The sequence below is a fragment of the Pezoporus wallicus genome, unplaced genomic scaffold, assembly GCF_028554395.1.
Source record: "Pezoporus wallicus isolate ANWC-B61680 ecotype Strahan unplaced genomic scaffold, APGP_CSIRO_Pwel_v1 contig_5785, whole genome shotgun sequence".
NCBI classification, from domain to species: domain Eukaryota; kingdom Metazoa; phylum Chordata; class Aves; order Psittaciformes; family Psittacidae; genus Pezoporus; species Pezoporus wallicus.
The window spans coordinates 6,439,675-6,460,707 of record NW_026641150.1 but is presented as its reverse complement, the minus strand read 5'-3'; the positions used below and the strand labels follow the sequence as shown (position 1 = coordinate 6,460,707).

Below are 21,033 nucleotides of genomic sequence, written 5' to 3'. Positions count from 1 at the left end.
TTATCAGTGCCAATTCTTGAGTTAACAATTGAAACAGTTAATAATTACCTTCTTTATTTTATCCTAAATCAATATCCAGGTGACTTTAGCTGAAGTGAAAAATAATGTTTCAGAACTAAGAACTTACCAGCTTCATTACATAGTTTGAAATCACACTGTGCAATATACCTTAAGGTGAAGGGAATGTAATTTAGGTGCTTCTTCAGTGACAACAAAGGCAATATTATCTAGCACCCCGCATATTTAACATCAGTGGACCCCAAAGATGAATTTAGGCTAAATTTTATGATAAAATATTTATTGGCTAATTTACTCTTCTCCACTTCAGAAAAAAGTAATTGAAGTCTCTTCTCTTGATAAGCATAAACCATGCAAAACACCAAATATGAGATGACCAACACTGCTCAAACCTACTGCTGTTGAAGTCAATGTAAGTTTTATTGTCTTGAAACTGGAGCAGAACTAGGTCAGCACTGAGCACTGTTGTAGATGACAATATAAGTGTGATGACTCAACAGATCCTTTACCCATTTACTTTTTGTGACTGTTTACATGTTAGAACATACTTTAGTTGCCAGGCTTTCCTCAAAAGTAGCAATCTTTTTTCTTCCTTCTTCCACACAGCCTTGCAAAGATGCCTTCTCTTTAGTGAGTTGCGCAACTGTTCCTTTCAAAGCACAGATCTCTTCTTGTTGTACAAGACTTTGTCTTGAAAAGTTATCTGGAAACAATCAGAAAGATCTCGTTTGTATTAATTCAACCCATTTGAAATAAAAATTCTTTTGGTACACTTCTAAAGTATAAAAGACCATGGCAATATCTCCCCTTCAAGAAAACACTGAAGCATGTACCTTTTAAAAATACACAAGTAATCCAACTGATATTAAATTACTTGGCTCAAAAAAAAAAAAATCATCTATCTAACCAGCAAATTTTTAGGTCATTAAAAGTAACTTTCTTGGATATTATAATAGTAAAGGCTTAAACAGAATTACTATAAGACAGAAGCAATATGCAGACTACAGCATACAGACTGATGAAGTGAGATTGATATCCTGATATTAGCTAGTTTTTTCTTAAATAATATTTTTATTCATACAAACTTCATGTAAAAGTGAGAGTAATGCAATTATAAGTTTTAACACCACTTAAAATTGGAAAGATAATAATGAAAAAAGCAATCTACTCATTACAAAATCAATTCCAAAAGATGTCTCTCCCTGTCTTCATCCAGCTAATAAGGTGTTACACACTACATTTACCTTTAAATGGTTAGAGAATCAATCCTTATTTGATCTACATGCATTGCATTCACAGAGGAGAACTACTGAAACCCTTCTTACCGTGAACCTTACATCTTATAAAAATCATGCAGGCTGCAAATTACTTTTTAAATATCAGTGTAATCAGGCTCATTGAATGATACTTGTTAACCACTTCCAGGAGATAAAACATCAGAAGTAAAATGATCTGTAGCTCAGCCTTTCAGGTACATCATAGCATATATTCACATTCTATTTTTTCCACAGAAGCTTTTCGTGTTTCAAAACACAAGATGAAATGCACTCAAATTTCCACCTTGTATTTTTGGATGTATGGCTCTGGAACCTGCTAAGAAGACAGTGTTCAAACCTAGCTCTAAAGAAAATTCTGATAGAGCAGCTAATCCTGGAAACCACTTCCAGGCACATTAAAGACAAGAAAATCATCAGTAGTAGTCAGCATGGCTTCACCCAGCAGAAGAGATCAATTGACAAATTTCTGTGATGAAATGACTGGCCTAGCAGATGAAGGGAGGGCAGTGGATGTTGTCTACCTTGAGTTCAGTAGGACTTCTGACACTCCCATAAGATACTCAGAGATGAGCTGTTGACATATGGGCTGTATGAGGAGACAGTGAGGTGGATTCAAAACTACCTGAACAGCCAGGCCCAGAGGTTGGTTATCAGTGGCACAAAGCCTAGTTGGCAGGTGGTCACTAGTGGTATGCCCCAGGTGTTAATGCTGGGTCCAGTCCTGTTTTACATCTTCATTGATGATCTCGATGATGGGACAGAGAGTACCATCAGGAATTTTGCTGATGACAGAAAATTGTGATGAGTGGCTGATACACTGAAGGGTCATACTGCCATCCAGAGGGACCTTGACATGCTGGAGAAACAGGATGACAGGAGTATCAAAGTTCAAAAAGGGAAGTGCAAAATCCTGCACCTGGGGAGGAAACAACCCCAGGCACCACTACACACTGGGGGCCACCCAGCTGGACAGCAGCTTGGCAGGAAACCTGGGAGTCCTGGTGGACACCAAATTGAACATGAGCCACCAATGTGCCCTGGGTGCAAATAAGATGAATAGTATCCTGTGCTCCATTAGGGAAAGTATTACCAGTTGGTCAAGGTAGTATCTGTACTCAGCTCGGTGAGATACATCTGGAGTGATGGTTCCAGCTCTGGTCTCCCCAGCACAACATGGACATACTGGAGAGAGTCCAGCAAAGGACCATAAAGATGAACGAGGGACTGGAGCATCTTGCTTATGAGGAAAACCTGAGACAGCTGGAAGTGGTTAGCCTGGAGAAGGCTTAGGAGGGAGGTCTTATACATAAATATCTGACAGGAGAGTGCAAACAGAGCAGAGCTAGGCTCTTTTCAGCTCAGTGACTCATTGCATAAGCAATGGGCACAAACCAGAACACAGGAGGTTCCCTCTGAATATTAGGAAACACTTTATTTTTATCTCTGAGGTTGACCAAGCACTGGAACAGGTTGCCCAGGGAGGTTATGGAGTCTCCTTCCTTGGAGATATTCAAAAGTCATCTGGACAGGAGCAACTGGCTGTAGGTGGCCGGGCTTGTAAAGGGAGGTTAGACAAGGTGACCTTCAGAAGTGCCTTCCCAACCTCAACTATTCTGTGATTCTAAGCAAGGGTGTTGTCATGGTTTAAGCCCAGCCACCAACCCAGAACCACACAGCTGCTCGCTCATTACCCCTTTCCTTCCCCCGCTCCTGGAGGGATAGGGAGGAGAATCAAAAAAATGTAACTCCCATGGGTTGAGATAAGAACAGTCCACTAACTAAGGTATAACACAAATCACTGCTGCTACCACCAACAGTAATAATGATAAGGGAAATAACAAGGGAAGAGAATACAACTGCCCACCACCCGCCAACCGATACCCAGCCCGACGTGAGCAGTGATCTAGCCCTTCCGGGTAACTGCCCCAGTTTATATACTGGGACGAGGTGGCTGAGTGGTGAAGGCGATGGACTGCTAATCCATTGTGCTCTGCCTGTATGGGTTCGTATCCCATCCTCATCGCCAAACAAGCTCAAAGTCCAGTTGTAGGAGAACGTAGGGTAGTCAAGCTTCCAAGACTACAGACACATCCAAGTGAGGTGCTGCATGTGGCAGTCTGCCATTCTTTACTGGACATGATGTGCTGTGGTATGGATTATCTCTTTGGCTAGTTTGGGTCAGGTGTCCCATCTCTGCTTCCTCCCGGCTTGCCCTCCTCCCTGGTAGAGCATGAGACTCAGAAAGTCCTTGGTCAGAGTAAACATTACTGAGCAACAACTAAGAACATCGGTGTTATCAGCATTGTTTTCAGGCTGAGAGTCAAAACCACATCACAGCACCAGCTACTAAGAAGGAGAAAAATGACTGCATCTGCTGAATCCAGGACAGGTGTGTTATCACCATTTTACAGAAGAGCAATGCAGGCTCTAAGATCAATTGAAAGCACTATGACTATTTTGGATGCCCAAACTGTGACCAACACTTTCAGGATAGAAAGTATTACATTTCAAAAAACCACAACTATGGACTGCTGTCACAGCTGTGAGTGCTCAGCATTCCTGAAAATGAATAACCAAAGTATCAAATCAGGCACTCCGAAAATAGGTCATATACATAGTTAGTGAGCAATTCTGAAAAGCTGAATGTGCATCACCCCAAAATTCTAATGTATAGACAGCAATATCATTAAATACTGCATTGTAGTATTTAACAGTTTAAACAGTATGTGCTTTCTCTTTCTGCAATTACCTGTTTTATTCACTGTATTCTCAGCTAAGGAGAAGATCTGACAGACAAGCTTGCTTCACTAGACAACACTGATTTACTCCCTACAAAATTCTGCAAAAGTTGGTGCAAAGGCTCCTATAGAAAAATACCACATGATAGCGTAATTAAAAACAGTACCATAAGTTAAAAACAAACAACCAAACACCCAAATTTTGGTTTATTTATTAAGTAGTACAGACAACCGTAAGATTCACACTCCAAACTTCTTAGTGTTTGTCTCGGAAATAAGTTACATGTGTGAAAAACAAAAAGCATAATTTGGATTCCTATTACGTGTCACATAGAAGACAACCATGGGGGGACTATACTGCTGTACACATTAATTTGCTGACAAAAGAAGGTGACACAGGACTTGGAAATCCCTAGTTCCATTCAAGAGTCCAAAATGGGAGAATGTTCTCTAGTAGACACACACAATTTCTTTCCATCTTAGAACCATCTTTTCCAATTCTACCTATCCAAGAAGATATTATTAGCTGCTCATGCTTTATCTTCATTTTGGACAGCCCTAAGTCTTAAGGTTTCTAATCCTAAACTCCTTCCCTACTAATACAGGACTCCTAAAACCGTGTTTTCCATCTCAATCTCCTTTTTCTTCCAATCTTTCTCCTGCTTTCAGCATTATTGTTCAAGTTCTAAATATTTTGTATTGTTCAAGTCCTACATAGTCTGTGTGTATTCTGCCCACAAGTTCTAATCACACTTTGTGTTCATAGCTCCAAGTCCTACCCAAAATCTCTGAATTAGTCATCCAACTGCGAAAATCTTTCCAGTCTCTCTACACACTTCATATTAGCTCTCCTTACTGGATGTCTCTGATCCTTCTTCACTCCTTCCCCTCACTTCATTAATTTGCAGTCTCTGACTTCCCGCATTGCCCCAGCTTTCCCTGGTGCCACATCTACACTCTGTTTTTCAATTTACTAACTTCCAGTCTCACTGTTTCATACTTACAGTCTCTTAGGGCAACCAAACTTCCTTGCTGCAAATTCCTGTCTACCTGTGTCCTGGGTTCAGTCCAGGACAATCCAATATCCCTATTCTTCACTTGTCTCCTGGCTCTTTAACTTCACTTCACCTACCTATTTCACTAGAATTGCCTGGCAAAATCTTGGCGCAGATTTTCCTGGATGGCATGCTAAGGCACATGAAAATCAACAAGGTGCTTGGTGACAGCCAGCATGGCTTCACTAAGGGGAAATCCTGCCTGACCAATTTGGTGGCCTTCTGTGATGGGGCTACAGAACTGATGAACAGGGGTAGAGCAGTTGATGTCATCTACCTGGACTTGTGTAAAGCGTTCGACACTGTCCCACATGGCATCCTTGTCTCTAAATTGGAGAGACATCAATTTGATGGATGGACCACTCGGTGGATAAAGAACTGGCTGGATGGCCACACACAAAGAGTTGTGGTCAATGGCTCAATGTCCACCTGGAGACCAGTAACGAGTGGTGTCCCTCAGGGATGGGTGTTGGGACCAGTGCTGTTCAACATCTTTGTCGCTGACATGGACAGTGGGATTGAGTGTGCCCTCAGCAAGTTTGCCGATGACATCAAGCTGTGTGGTTCGGCTGATACGCTGGAGGGAAGGAATGCCATCCAGAGGGACCTTGACATGCTTGTGAGGTGGGCTGATGCCAACCTCATGAAGTTTAACCATGCCAGGTGCAAGGTCCTACACCTGGGTCAGAGCAATCCCAGGTGCAGCTACAGGTTGGGCAGAAAAGAGATTCAGAGCAGCCCTGAGGAGAAGGACTTGGGGGTGCTGGTCGATGAGAAAATGAACATGGGCGAGCTTCAGTGTGTGCCTGCAGCCCAGAAAGCCAACTGTATCCTGGGCTGCATCAAAAGGAGCGTGACCAGCAGGTCAAAGGAGGTGATCCTGCCCCTCTACTCTGCTCTTGTGAGACCTCACCTGAAGTATTGTGTGCAGTTCTGGTGTCCTCAACATAAAAAGGATATGGAACTGTTGGAACAAGTCCAGAGAAGGGCCATGAGGATGATCAGGGGACTGGAGCACCTCCTGTATGAAGACAGGCTGAGGAAGTTGGGGCTGTTCAGCCTGGAGAAGAGAAGGCTGTGTGGAGACCTCATAGCAGCCATCCAGTATCTGAAGGGGGTCTATAGGGATGCTGGGGATGGACTCTTCATTAGAGACTGTAGTGATAGGACAAGGGGTAACGCGTTAAAACTTAAACGGGAAGTTTAGATTGGATATAAGGAGGAAATTCTTTCCTGTTAGGGTGGTGAGGCACTGGAATGGGTTGCCCAGGGAGGTTGTGAATGCTCCATCCCTGGCAGTGTTCAAGGCCAGGTTGGACAAAGCCTTGGGTGTGATGGTTTAGTGTGAGGTGTCCCTGCCCATGGCAGGGGGGTTGGAACTAGATGATCTTAAGGTCCTTTCCAACCCTAACTATTCTATGATTCTATGATTATGCGGCCCTATCCAAATTTTAATCTCCATATCCTCTCCTTACTTATACTGCAGTTGAAACCTCCTCACTTTCTTTTCTCAGTACATTCTCTCCCCACACCTACACTGTAGTTCCACTCCTTCAGCATCTTCCACTGTTACTCCTGTAGTCACAGGATAACTGCATAATACAGTCTCCATTAATTTCAAGATTCTTTGCCTGGACTTGCCTCACAGTAATGAAAAATGCTAACGAATCTAGATTAGAACATGCTTCAGACAGATTATGTGAGACCTCAGGTGATGAAATCTAAAAAGTCTCTATTCAGCTTTAATGAACTGATGTTTTAATTCTTTTTTAGGCTTAAAATACACCCAAACTCAGATGCATGCAATGAGACATAGACTGACATGCCTATCAAACACTACATCCCTACGTTACTGAACCACTATCGGGATAGAAGTATAGGACTTTTAAAACAAAATAATGTGGACAAAACATCCTTGCCTCTAGCCTTCTCAGGACTGGCTTAAACACCTTAACCAAAACACTAAAAAAACCCACAAATAAGTTCACTTTGAGTGGAATGTTCATCCCAAACAAAATATTTAAATTCAAATAACTTGAGTTTGAAATTTGTAATTAACAAAACCCAAGATATTTAATAGCATCAGTCAGCTCTAACATTAGCTGTAATTAGCTATAGCTTAGCTTTGCTTTCCCTTCACAAATTCAGCACTGCATTTCAGAAAAATAATGTGAACTACATGTACAGAAAATAATAAAAGACTTTTAACACAATACCATTGTTATTTCGGAAGTAAGAACATATTCCCTGGCATTACAGGAATGATAATTCATGTATCCACCTCCTTTACTCCCATAATATAAAAAACATGCAACATACAATATCAGACATATACTAAAAATGATGTTTTCTTGATTCCATTATCATTATCTTATGGTGCTGAGAGGTGCTACCACCTCCTTAGTGGATCATAAATCAAAATGATATGCCCATATACCAACATGCATCTTTCACTGACAAAATGCATTGTCACTGAAGCTTACTTGCAAGAGCTTGGTTACATAATTTCAAAATGCAAAATTCTTCCAATAATAAAAGAAAACTAATGCTTTGCCTTTGGAATGTGAAAACTGGCAAAAATGTATTTATTTGCACTCACCAATTTTTTCATCCAGAAGTGTAATTTTCCCTTGAGCAACTTGCAGTTCATATTTTTTCTTAACAAGGCTTTGCTGAGCCTCTGAAAGACTCTGTTCTGTCTTTTCATTTGATAAACTGGAAAAGCAGAAGCATTAAACAGGAGAATTCAGACATTTACATATTAATATTTTTTCCATTCTGAAATGTCAATAAACTTGTAAAGGTTAAGAAAAAGCAACATTTTTCTGTATGTTTTAGACTACTTGGGATATTTTATTAATGTTAACCTTAATTTATGCATATTACAGTCTGAATACTCTTATAAAGAATCACAGAAAAGTACGAAGTATTATTTACAACAAGTGTTGAGAACTTCTCAAAAATTATGAAAATAAAAACCCTCATTTGGGACATACATTGGAAGGTCTGACCTATTTCAAGTTATACCCAAGTCATCTGTTTAAATCATGTAGCAATATTAATGATTCTAGCACCCAGTATTACCACCAATTAAAATCCAGCAAAAAAAAAAAAATAAAAATCCTACAACACCCAACTGGTGTTGACTACACCAGTCACTTTTAAGGACACATAGGTTTAAGAGAGTGTTTGCCTAACTAAATTGTATTTCTGGAAATACAAGAGGAAAAAGTCACAGTATCTTCTCTTGCAGTCTGTTCACTCTGTGGCCTAGTTCAGTCTGTGATCTAGTCCCTCATACCTCTCTGCACAAACTTCATACGTGATTGATCTTTCCTTCCAGTCAGTACATTATCCTTTTTTATCTTGCACTTGTTCAAGATCTGACTTTGATTTATCACTGACTTGTGCTTTAATCCCTAACAGCTTCAACTTAGTCCCAGCTACATGCTTCTGAACATGGTTAGGAACTCCAGTTGAGCAGCAGGCTATGAACTTTATACAAGGCTTCAGTTTTATTTCCTCTCATGAAAAAGCTCCAAGAATAAGAAAAGGATGTTTGAAACTAACTATACATGACACTCATTATTTTATGTGTTTGCTTTCATAAAAAATAATAAAAAATTAGAGAAAAAAAGTCATAATTTACGAAAAAACATCAATCTCTGCAGCTTCTAATAGAAAGCTCCTAACTCTTGGAGTGAATTTTACTTTTTCCCTGAAGATGGTTTTCAGCATATCATAATATCAACAAGCTGAGAACATTTACATATAAATAAGCAACTAGGAAACCAATTTTATTCTAAAAAGAAGGATGGCTCATAAGAACAACTATCATAAATTCCTTTGCCTTTGAGCTATACAACAGTTATGAAAACAAATGAACATAGGCTGACGTTAATCAACAAACTAATGCAATTAAATACACTGACTTACTTAAGTGAAACATATTCAGCTTCCCGTCGACTCAGCTCAGCTTCAGAGTCCAATGCTTTTCTTGCCAATCTTTTGGTCTCAGTTTCCAGAGAATCAATGGTGTCTTTCATTAGCACCACTTTGGACACCTGTTCTAACCGTTCACTCTCTAACTATAAATGTAATTAAACAGTAAAAGATGGAAAAAGATGATTTATACAGAAATTCTCCCGTTGATTCAAATTCTACTGTTTTTAGCACAAATCTTTTACTGAAGAACAAATATCCAAGTATCTCATTTACTCGGGGCTGACTCCAAGTCTACTGAAGGTAGCTGGCAAAGAGATGAAATATGATTTTCACTTACTTGGAAGGACAATCAATTCCTGGTCTTTCAGATCTCTGGGAAAATTTTCATTCATTAATGTAAATTTTAGATGGGTAATTATCCCCAAGGGCAAAAATATTTGGTATTGATCAATACTGAAAGTTTTCAGTGCACAATAACTTACAAAGATCATTATTATGAGTGTATGAAGGGAGAAATCCCAGTTTGGGATGACTTTAGGCCTCTACTAAGTTATAGATACAGATATGCATAGAGAAATCACTGTAAAACATTTGCATAAAGCACTGTATCACCAAGTTGCCACCATGAAGCCTTTAGGTCTGTGCCTTGAAAAAAGAACAGGTTCAAAATCGCTCGCACAGACTCCAGGAAAACTACTTTCAAATCTACACTTCAAAGAAAGACGTGTTTATTAAAATGCTCACACTTAACACCACTCAACTGTCCTTTCTAAATTATTTGAAACAGCTCTTTAAAGGTAAAAAATTCTCACCTCATCCCTCTCCTCATTTACTGATTCTTTCAGTACAAATTTCTGTGTTACTATATTCAGAAGCCAGACTTCTAAAGAGCAAGTGAGTAAGCCTCTGGTACATAGTAACTTTTTCAATACTAGTGCCATAAATTTTATATTGATGTATTGCCCTCAAAGGGCACCAAATGAACTGAAGAAATAAGACGACATACCTAAACCAGGACTATTACCAATTTTCACTATATAACATATGTCAAACATGTGATTGAAGCTAATTTGCTACTTGGAGTACCCAGAGCTATTTAAACCTACAGTGCATTCTTCATTGCAGATGCACTCAGTTTAATATTATAATCCTTGGAACTATACTTAATAGCTTTGTAGGATTTAAAAGGCTGAAGAGGAGAATTAACCAGAACTTATAACCAGAAAATCTAGAAGAAAGATACACAACAGAAAACAATGTTAACCTATTTAAAAAAAACAAGTTCTATCAAGACTGTAGATGTATTTAAGATTATATTAATTAATGTTTTGATTTTCTGTTTTGGCACCATACATTAGCAAACAATTGCACACACAAATAATTTAAGCCATATTAAATAGGACTTGCCAGAACAGTACAATTATATTTGGTTTTGGAGCATCAGGCTTTACAGCATGCAATCATAGATAATACACACTGGAATGAACTCCAAGAGGTCTCTAGTGTAAACTCTTGCTTAAAGCAGGGCCAGCTCTGAGGTCAGGTTGATTCAGGGCTTTGTCCAGTCCAGTCTTGAACATCTTCAAGGTTGGGAACTGCTTGACTGTCCTCATGAGAAAAAGGCTTTTCCTTATCCAGCCTGAACCCTTGTTGTTTCAACTGACGACCATTGTTGCTCTTATCCTTCCACCATGCACTGGTGTGAAAAGCCCACTTGCGACTTCTCAATTATTACTAGCAGGTTAGGACTTAGATCCTTAAGCCACCTCTAATGCTGGAAACTCCTCTCATATGGAAAGTGTCCCAGTCGCAACTACTGTGGGAGCCCTCCATTAAACTCACTCCATTTTGGCACTGTGTTTCTTGTACAGTGGTGGCAAAACTGGATGTGGTATATTCCAGATGTGGTCTAATGAGTGCTCAATAAATGAGGATAATCATTTCCCTCAAGCTACTGGCTGCATCCTGTTCACACAGCCTAGCACACTCTTGGCTACCTTTGCCACCACAGCATATTGCTGGCTGATATATAGCTTGCTTTCCAGCAGAGCTGCTCCCACATCCATTGGTCCCCAACCTGTATTGGTGCCACTGGGTCTTCCCAAATTCAGAAGCTGGCATTCATCATTGTTGGACTTCAAAGGTTCCTGTTTTCCATTTTTCCTATCTGTCTTGGTCCCTGTGGATGACTGCCCTGCTCTAGAGTGTATCAACAGTTTTCCCTAATGGTGTTATTTGCAAACCTTATGAGCATGCATTCTGTTGCATGCTTCAAGTCACTGATAAAGATGTTTAACAGGACAGGCCTCAGAACCCCTGTGGTGCTCCATGTTAACAGTCTCCAGGCCAAATTAACTTCTACCTCACAAAACTGACCATCCAATCAAGTTTTTTCCCCATCCATCCAGACCTTAACATCCTAACCTGGATAAAGAACACTGTAGGTAACAGTGTCAAGAGTCTTGATGAAGAACATCCACTGCTCTCAGCCTATTGTTTCCTGATAGAAAACAATCAGGCTGGTCCTGCAGGATTAACCATGATTATCGTCTGTATTACGTTTATAGTTCCATAAATAATTTTCTCTTACATTTTGAATAGTAGCTTCTAGCTCTTCAATTCTCTGTTCCAAACGAGCCTTTTCATTAAACACAGTCTCTTGGGAAATCTGTATCAAATAACAACAAAACCACATAAAGAACAAGTCTAAACTCACCACAGACATGTAACACAATTAACTCTCAGGACTAGAAGTCTTTACCAACTTTAATTACACTACTAAGTAGTTTTCACTACTGGTTAAAATAACCAGGGTTGGGGAGACTGGAATCAAACCTTTAACTGCTCCCTGAGGCTATCACGTTCTGTAGTCATCCTTCGAAAATCTGACAGTACTGTATCCCTTTCCATCTCCACTTGTCTTAACATAGCTTGAGCTGTCACAGTAGCTTTAGGACTCCCTGGGCACTTGATAACTTCCTGACGAAGTCGGGAAATCTCTTGCTGTGCCTGTTTTTAAAAACAGCAACATAACAGAAATATGGACTAGATAATGTAGTATATTACTGTGGCATAGGGCAGAGCTTCACAGAAACTGTACAATATCAAAGTAATGATTTGTGCGCATATTCTTTGATTCAGAAAAGCATTATCAACTCAGGACAGCACTTACAAACTTGTGTTTATCTGACACATACAAATCACAGAATTTCCATAGCTTTTTTCTACTTTTTTAACAAACGCTTTGCTTTTTTTTTTAATGTGAAAAAAGACCATTTTTTTCTTGCACATGACTGTGAGTTACTTTAATTAATCATACAAAGATAAATTAAATTACCTGTTCATAAAGATTGACCATTTTGTCTCTCTCAGCTGTTAAAACGTTGAGGTTACCCTGAATTTCTGCTATATGGCGCTCATATTTTTTCTGGGTTGACTTAAGCTCTTCATGTTCTCTCAGTATTTTCAAAACGTCTGGAGCAAAGGTCACTCCCTTAAAATACGACGATATAAGGATAAAGTAGAGAAACAAAACTTGATATGATTTCTTATTATATCTGTTTTGGAAATTTCTATTAAAGATTTAATAAGACTCCAACCTAGTACCTTCTAGATAGTCAAGACTACATATATGTTTCTTAGTATTAGAGACCAGATATACATACCATTTTCTAAAATCCACATTTAGTTTGAGCAGCAACTATCTATCACTAATGGTACTGACAATCATGTTAACAATTACTTAAATTGTAAGCACTTGTGAGGAACCATTTAAAGTGATACACATGCAGGCAGTATAAAGCAGAAGTTCGCATTATTGGCCCGTTCCCACCTTAGGCATCCTTCCCTTTATAATCAATTAGTTTTTCTTCCTGCTAATTATAGCTTTAGTATTTTAGCACAAGATAAACCAACATTCTAAAAATGCATTCCTCCCTTTTCAAAGTGTTTTCCCAAGCTCACCTGGATGGATGAATTTTTTTTTAGGATGCTGCCACAAGTATTGGTTCGCTTAGGACTTGCAAGTGTGCTCCTAAATATCTTCAGCAAATTCTCATTCTCATTTTTATAGTAATCTCTGTCCTCTTCCAGTGTCTTAATAAAGGCATCCAGTTTTGAAGGTGACCTCCCTTGCTTCATTTCAGCTTCTGTTTGTAAAATAACCTGCAAGTGCAAAAAAATGAGAGAATTCATTCACTGAAACAGAACTTTGTTAATGGATGATACTTCAATATAAAATGGATAAACATACTCTTCAAAATAAAGATAAAGCAGATATCTAATTAAAATAAATATCCATTTAATACTTTAAAGTAATTTCTGAATGTCTCTATTTTCTCTTTTTTATTATACTGCAGAATATACCTGAATGTCCTTTTAGAATGGATCTAACAGGACAGAAAAGGACATAAAAGCTGAATGTTAATTAACTTGGAAAATATCTGTTCAAAAATAAGGAGGGCAATTAAGATTTGCACTGGAATATTTAATGAATTTTTAAATATGAAAGACATTAGGCTGCTATGTTTGCTTAAGATCCATGGAAGGTGAATTTCTGAAATGAAAATAAAGCAATGTGCAAATAAGTATAGCTGAAATACAGGAAATCATGTAGGGGCCTAAAACAAATTTTGAGGATGAGTTGGAATTCCCAAGTTCAAGACTGCACACCCAATCCCTCTCTGTTACAATCTATCTGTTGGAAGTACCTGAATCATGGGAGTTTAAGCACCTAGAGAGTACCAAACTCTGCAAATGTATTTTTATTAAGACACATGCAGAAGTATGCCTTCAAATCCCTGAAAAGTTAGAAATTAATCACCTAAATCTGTCAATCTAGCTGTCAAATCCCAAATTTTCTGGCTGAAGGACTGAAATCTTTCCAGGGTAACTGAACAGTAAACTCTACAGAATCAGAGTGGTTTTTTTTGATAGGGGATTCTTTGCAGGATTATGGCATATGCCACATTAAATTACCTCAAGAAATTATTACCTTGAACACATAAAAAAATTCCCCATCCATCTATAGCAAGTGAATGAGTCCACTTAATAAATCCAAATGTTAATTTAAATTAGATTTACCACTGTAAATGTCAAATATTTTTACAATTTTACAATATTTTTACAATTATGACATTGTATACATATCAAAATGTTACTTCTGTTTTGCAAGTGATTTACAAGGTATTCAAAACAGTTGTATGCGATTTTGTGAAAAAAATTACGAAGAATCTCAAAAGCAGAATCATTACCGGCTAGTTGCAAACCAGAAAGATTCCTATCCAGCTAGAGACAGCAAATTACAAATGATAACGGATATATTTATCTATTCTATAACTTGTAAATTATCAGTGAAAACAAAGTGAAATTCACTCGTACAAGTATTAATTTCACGTGGAAGTGATCTGATTTCATAGTTACATATATAGATACATGCTTAACTCACAGATTTTAGTGGTTTTGCTGAGTGTTCCAGCTTCTTTATTGTCTTCTGCTGGTTCTGAATTTGAATCTACCATAAAAAAAAAAAAATCGAGAGCAAGAGACGCACTGATTTTGTATAATTGTTAGTGCAAATCCAGCATTTTACCTCAACTGTTCTAGTTCAAAAGAGCATTTTTTACATGTTTTTTAGTTTGACTAGCCTGAAAACATACTGTTTAGTAAAAATAAACCTAATCTAGAAGGCAACCAGTTAAAAGTTGCAGTTCAGGATGAGTAGAAACAGTAACAGTTGAATTACTCTCAGGTGAGTGAATGGAAAAAGAAGCATGGGATACTTATTCCCAGGACTGTCTTGCAGGGAAACTGCCAAAACCAGGGACAGTTCATGGGCTAAAGAAATAAGGATGTAGTTACACTAATGGCAAAGAATATGCTTTCTCCCATTTGACCACTACTGCATCACATAATTCAATGTGCACAGAATGCCATTTTCCTGTGAAATCAAAAACATTTTTCACTGAAATTACATTCTTTCCAACTGCATGATTTTAATCATTGAACTTAAAAAATACCAAAAATGCCAGAACCCACCCACTCTTCCTTCATTCCAGCAAATATATTTCAACACAGAGATGAAAGCTAGAAATTCAGCCCAAAAGGTAAACAAAACAGAACAGTTCCCTATAATATTAGCAACAAACATTAAAATATCATTGCACAATATTAATTCTAACAAGTAGCCACCTTTGCTTCCTTAAGCTCCTTATCAGAAGTATTCAATAGCAATTCTTTTTCCAGCTGCTCAGACAGTTTGCCAATTACAGCCAGTTCTTTACACAGGTGATCATTTTTACAGGTGAACCTATCCACTTGACTTCCCACCGCTTGCTTTGTATCGAGAAGTTGTAGGACACGTTGCCTTAGCTCATAGTTTATCTTCTTCAGATCTTCAATCTATGAGGACAAGGAGGAAGAAAGAATTTTAATTAATCTTCAAGGATTTGCAAGGACTATTTCATACGTAATTTACACTTAACAAAAAAAAATCAGTATATATTATTCACAAATGAAGAATATGCACACTACTAGCACCATTTTGAACAGATTAATCTGGAAGTGTATGGACAATGCAGAATCTGATCTTTAATGCTTATGCTAAAATTATTTCAAGCTTGCCTGCCACTGCAGTTATTCTCCCACAGCACTGTGAGAGGAAATGTCTCTCCAGGCCAGGTCTAAAGTTTCCAACACCTACTCACTATGGTTCTGTTAGGTCCTAGGAATGCCCTTCAATCCTCCTACTTGAGTTGTGCTGGTATGCTTTCCATAAGCTTCAGAAAGGCCATCAGAAATGTATCAAATCAATTATTAATGCAAATTCATTGATTAATCAAGATAAGATTAGTCATTTCCCTGAAACAATGTTGGTTTTTAGGAAACTATTACATGGCCTTTTTGTAAGGAACCAGAAGTTGCCAACAATTTTGGCACCATCAACTTGCTGTAACACCTCAGTCTGCAGGAGTGTTACTGCCTCCTGCAGCGTTTCAATGTTCTGAGACCTCAGATTTCTAAAATCCCAACCTGACTGAGACAGGGATACAGTGCCATACAGAAACTCCACTGCTTCCACAGGCTGATCCTGTAATGCATGAGAAATCAATATAGCGGAATACTGAATTCTGTGAGGTTCACTTTGATTCTAATAGTCAGAGAGTTTTTCTCAAGTACTACTAGCATTGCACAGAAGTACATTCTGAATTATCTAGGAAGTCCTGAAAGCAGCTTTGTGACAGAAAGCTTTCTGGATGGGCTCTGTCCTGTGACATTCTGCAGTAGTTATTTTTGCCACTTCTTCTATTCAATGCATATACAAATATATCAGGAAAGTCAATGAAAAAATTACGAATTTATTTTCATTGTCATTTTGGTTTTATGTTTCATCAAGCCCGATCCAGCTAATGCTATTGAATTAATAAGAAAGCACAGTTATAACCCAAAAAAACATAATTATGGAGTGGTTGCGTGGAAAAGTAGTTTAAAACAAACAAGCAAAAACACACACCACAGAAACCACCCACAAAATGCTCTAGAGACAGCATCTGTACATCCATGGTTTGTGATTCCTACACTTCTATGAAGTTATAAAATCTGGGGAGAATACCATCTTGATATTACTGAAGAAAGTTCTCAAGGATACCTGTTTTACAAAGTGGGAAGAGAAGCACTAATGAAGGACAGGGAGGGTAAATCCCACTCTGAACCTGAATGTACAAACATTACTTAAAATGACAAAATTGAAGCCCCAGTCACATCTATACCCTCAAGTAACTGACTACACCAAAAGTGGGTTTGTTCCTCCACACAGCCAACCTGCATCATACCTTAAGGGTCTTTTCCCTTATTCTATGATTTCCCCACCCCCAGTCTTCTCTTACACTTCCCTAGTCCTTCCAGAAAAGGAGATCAGAGTAATCTGCAAGCTATCAGTATCTTCACTGCCTCACTGAGCAATGAGGACTCAAATTTCCAGACAGTATTTGCTCACTCACAATACTAATTTTACTCAACTTGTGAAAGAGCACTTTTTGAAAAATAATATGATCATTTGCATATCATTTATTTATATATCCTAAAAGAACCATTATTTATGCTTGCCACAGAGCAATTGACATTTAACTACCACTGCTGGCACCTTCTATCACTATCCTCTGAACTGTAATAATGCAGTCCCCTTGCGACAGGGGTAGAACCTCACACTCAGACCTCACTAAGCCTCATAGAATTACTGAATGGTTTAGGTTGGAAGGGACTTTAAGATCATCTAGTTCCAACCCCCTGCCACGGGCAGGGACACCAGGTTGCTCCAAGGCAGGTCCGGCCTGGACTTGAACACTGTCAGGAATGGACAGATGTTCAGATGTTCTTTCCTCCTTGTTCTCCACAGCGTACACAGCGACATCACCTGCCGCTCCCGCAGCCCCCTTCCCGCCGGTCACTACCTTACGGCGACTCTCCGCTCTCCCCCTCCGGAGCCCCGGGGAGCGCCGGGCACTCATGGCCGCTGCCGGCGGCAACCTGAGGCACCCGCCGTCGCGCCCGCTCTCCCGCCCTGCTCAACGGGAGACGCCACGCCACAACGGCTGCCTCCCTCCGCGTTCCCCGGGCGCCTGGCAACAGCCTCAGCCTCCCAACCGCCCCCCTCAGACCGCCGAGAGGGAACGGGGAGCCACAGCCCCGCGTAGCCCCTTGCCCTGGTCCGCAGCCCTGGGCTCCTTCTCGCCTCCCCGCGGTGAGGCGAAGCTCTCCAGGGTGGGAGCACAGCGAAGGCGGGAGGTGGTTCTTCCAGAGTCGAGTGAAAGCCCTAGCTAGGCTGGATGGCTGTCAAGAGCTGTAGAAACCCTGACTCCAGCTCTCCCCCCTGAAGAAAAAGTTATCCCTAACCATTACGGTTTAGAATCATTGACCGGTTAGGGTTGGAAAGGACCTTAAGATCATCTAGTTCCAACTCCCCTGCCATGGGCAGGGACACCTCACACTCCACCAACCTTTGAAAGAGGCAGCTTTAGGTAGTCCCAAAGTCAAGCTGAGAAACCAGAGATAAATGTCCTCTGTTCCGTTAGCCATTAGCACGGATTTTATATTCTGGAAACAGTGCCGGCTGAGTGACAGGTCACTTTTGCAAGCTGCCACTATTAAGCACTCATGGATAGAGCTCACCTTTTGGGGGGTTAGGAGTGCCCAGTACCTCTGAAGTATGATCCCCAACCACAGATAGAGAAGAAATTGGAAAATTTTAACTTCCAGGAAAAAAGCAAGAGAAACAAGACTTTTTATCTTCCTCTCCCCATCCTGGATTTCTTACAAGTCACTTCCTGATTTTGGTATAGTGGGAATCATCAGAGAAGACTCTGCATTATCATGCTGATCTCCAAAAAAGATGTGAGAAAAACATTTCAGGTTTTCATAACTTTACCAAAATTATTCTACATGAAAATTCATTTTAGGGGTGAAATAAGGTATTTTTGATTGTTTTTGTTCTGATATGTCTACAGTTTTCTCTGACTGACTGACTGACTCTGGTGTGTTCTCTCTTATATGTTAATGCTGGTTAAGGTTGTGCTGAGCAGTTGCTTTGCTTTCTGTGCACCAAACAAAGCTTTGTTGATTAAAGAAAGTCAGTCATACACGGAATTGTTTTCAAAAGCAAAACCAATAATTGCTGTATTCTGCAGATATGTAATTTATAAGATGGTAGCCAAGACTAAGAAATCTAAAAATTCCAATCCAGAAGAGATAAATCACAGTTTGTATTTATAAATTCATACTTCTCACTTATTTTCATAATATTTCTAATTATCTTGCTGGGTTTGTTTCCAAAAAGAGCCACTTTTCAGTAAAGGTATTTATTGTTGCTTGTGGAGTTTATCCTTCAGCACAGAGAACAGACCCATGGCATTTTTACCTGACCACCTAGTACTCTCCCCACGTTACATTTTTTAGCAGATTCTGGTTCTAATTAAGGGAACCCAGTTTTGAACTACAAAACCAGGGAGGGTAACAGCTCGCAGTGTGCTTTTAGTGACACCCCATGGCAAAATGACATATTGCAAATTTCCAAGAGTCAAGTGCCAAAATGTAAACTAATGCTTCAACATCTTGTTTTTAGTTAACTGCAGAAGCCCCACAAGGTGCATTTCACTTCCTCTGACCAGTTAAAGCGCCCAGGCTAACCTCTGCATTTTGCCAACTGCCTCAAACGTTGATTTTTTAATATTTAGAACACTCAGCACATTTTTCTGGACAAAGTTCACATGTTTTTTTTACCCTATGCATTACAGAATAATTAGCCCCAGTGAAGTTTCACCAGTCTAATTTAGCAACAAATTGTGCCCATTTCAAACTGCTTAAAATAATTCCCAACTTTTTTTTTTTTCTTTTAAAGTGGCAATACAACGTGCCAAATGCTTGGGCACACATCACATCAGGATGCTTTTAGTCTTGTACCTCCCACTAGTCACCACCAGCACATGTGCAGTGATTTCTTACTTTTTGCTTGCCCTACTACACCCACATTTCTTTTAAGAGTTTGGTAAGAATATTCCTGCTCCTAATGATATAGTTCTTCAGTAGGAAATAACAGCAAGCTCACATCTTTAAAAGTCTTTCACCCTTATCCATTTTCTTTTCTTCTTTGCCCTTTAGGGAAGACAGCTGTTCTAGTTCTGTTTATTTGATTAGAAGGTAAAAGGCAATTCAGGCCACATCATAAATAGGTTTCTTTATTGATAAAGCAGATATATGAACACCCACTTACACACCCAAAGCCAAATTGCTTCCTCAAGTAATTTCACGGTTTCATCTGAATAAGGACATCAACTTGGCATTTCTTCCTAAGCCACCTATTCATAGAACACAAAGTGTACTTACTTACCTGTTCAAAAGAAATAACCTACATGAATTCTCACAACCCACTGTACCAACCTTTTTCTCTACAATTCCTTAATGTCTTGGGACTCCAGTATAAAGGCAGAATGGAAGATAAATGTATGCATCATACCATTTATAAATACACATACACCCAGCAGGAGACATACAGCACACACCTGCCCATATGGATACTACTGTGGATAAAAACTTAAGCACTAGAATCAAACAAGATCTGACAGCATAAACTTAAACACTGACAATAGCTCTTGAAGAAGTTATAGCCATGGTCCGGTAGACTTGAAGAATGGCTTAAATCAATGCAAATCTGAAGACAATCTGCTGCGTGTAATACACCTTTAGTTATCTAGTTTTGGATCAATTTCAGCTCATTAATGAATTATGATACCGACACGTAACTTGTGTATCTTCATGAATACTGCAGTTTCTATGTATTTCACAAACCTTTGTGCATTTATGGTAACTTTTTCAGTCTCCTTTTGAACTCATGAAAGCTTCTAGCATCCAGAACATCTTGCGATGAGGAAACGCACGGCTGGGTCTTGCACGACTAATCATCTGTTCTATTTGTTTTGCATCTGCCTGTTGCTGGCATGATCCGATACTTCGCAGTTACCGTGTTGGCAGAGGCAGTAACAATCAACACCTACCATTTTATAAGCGCTTACCACAGGAGGTTCGGTTTGGGTTTTTATCAGGCTGAAAAGCTTTAAGTCACTTGGCAGCACACTGCACAGCAGCTCACCATCCTCACTTCTCAACCTCCTCCAGCCATACCACGTCCAGGCCTCGGCATGGAAGCGCCGCCCGCTCCCCCCCGCTGGCACCCCTGCACCATCAGCGGGATGATGGATTTGCCTTCCCGGTTTCCCGCCGGGCGGCAGCAGTACCGCCCCCAGCACCTCTAACCTCGGGAACCGGAAGAGATTGCTGCCGGTGCCGACGTTGCCCTGCTAGTCCTAACTGTGAGTAGCGACTCGCGGCCCGCAGGGTCGGCCGTTTAACGGAGAGGGGAGGAAGGTGGCGGGCCAGAGTTGCATCGCCTTGGTGCAGCCCCATGGTGGGGTGGGGCCTGCTGCCGCACGGTGAGGGGTGGCCGCTGAGGGA

General features: G+C 39.8%; 1 protein-coding gene and 1 non-coding gene across 2 annotated transcripts in view; one reads left to right on the top strand and one right to left on the bottom strand.

Annotated features, from left to right (window-relative positions):
- TSGA10 (testis specific 10) overlaps nucleotides 1-17,633 on the bottom strand; it is a 32,803-nt gene extending 15,170 nt beyond the window's left edge. Inside the window, exons 1-10 of the mRNA XM_057422321.1 lie at nucleotides 17,481-17,633; nucleotides 15,223-15,432; nucleotides 14,480-14,545; nucleotides 12,997-13,197; nucleotides 12,371-12,526; nucleotides 11,869-12,042; nucleotides 11,624-11,701; nucleotides 9,025-9,176; nucleotides 7,688-7,803; nucleotides 567-721 (exon numbers count right to left, since the gene is read on the bottom strand). Coding sequence (XP_057278304.1) covers nucleotides 567-721; nucleotides 7,688-7,803; nucleotides 9,025-9,176; nucleotides 11,624-11,701; nucleotides 11,869-12,042; nucleotides 12,371-12,526; nucleotides 12,997-13,197; nucleotides 14,480-14,545; nucleotides 15,223-15,432; nucleotides 17,481-17,537 — 1,365 coding nt within the window. The 5' untranslated portion in view covers nucleotides 17,538-17,633. The remainder of the gene's footprint in view (nucleotides 1-566; nucleotides 722-7,687; nucleotides 7,804-9,024; nucleotides 9,177-11,623; nucleotides 11,702-11,868; nucleotides 12,043-12,370; nucleotides 12,527-12,996; nucleotides 13,198-14,479; nucleotides 14,546-15,222; nucleotides 15,433-17,480) is intronic.
- On the top strand, nucleotides 3,237-3,318 carry TRNAS-GCU (transfer RNA serine (anticodon GCU)). The gene has a single exon. It is a non-coding gene; the product is annotated as a tRNA-Ser (tRNA).
- Nucleotides 17,634-21,033: the final 3,400 nt, after the last annotated feature.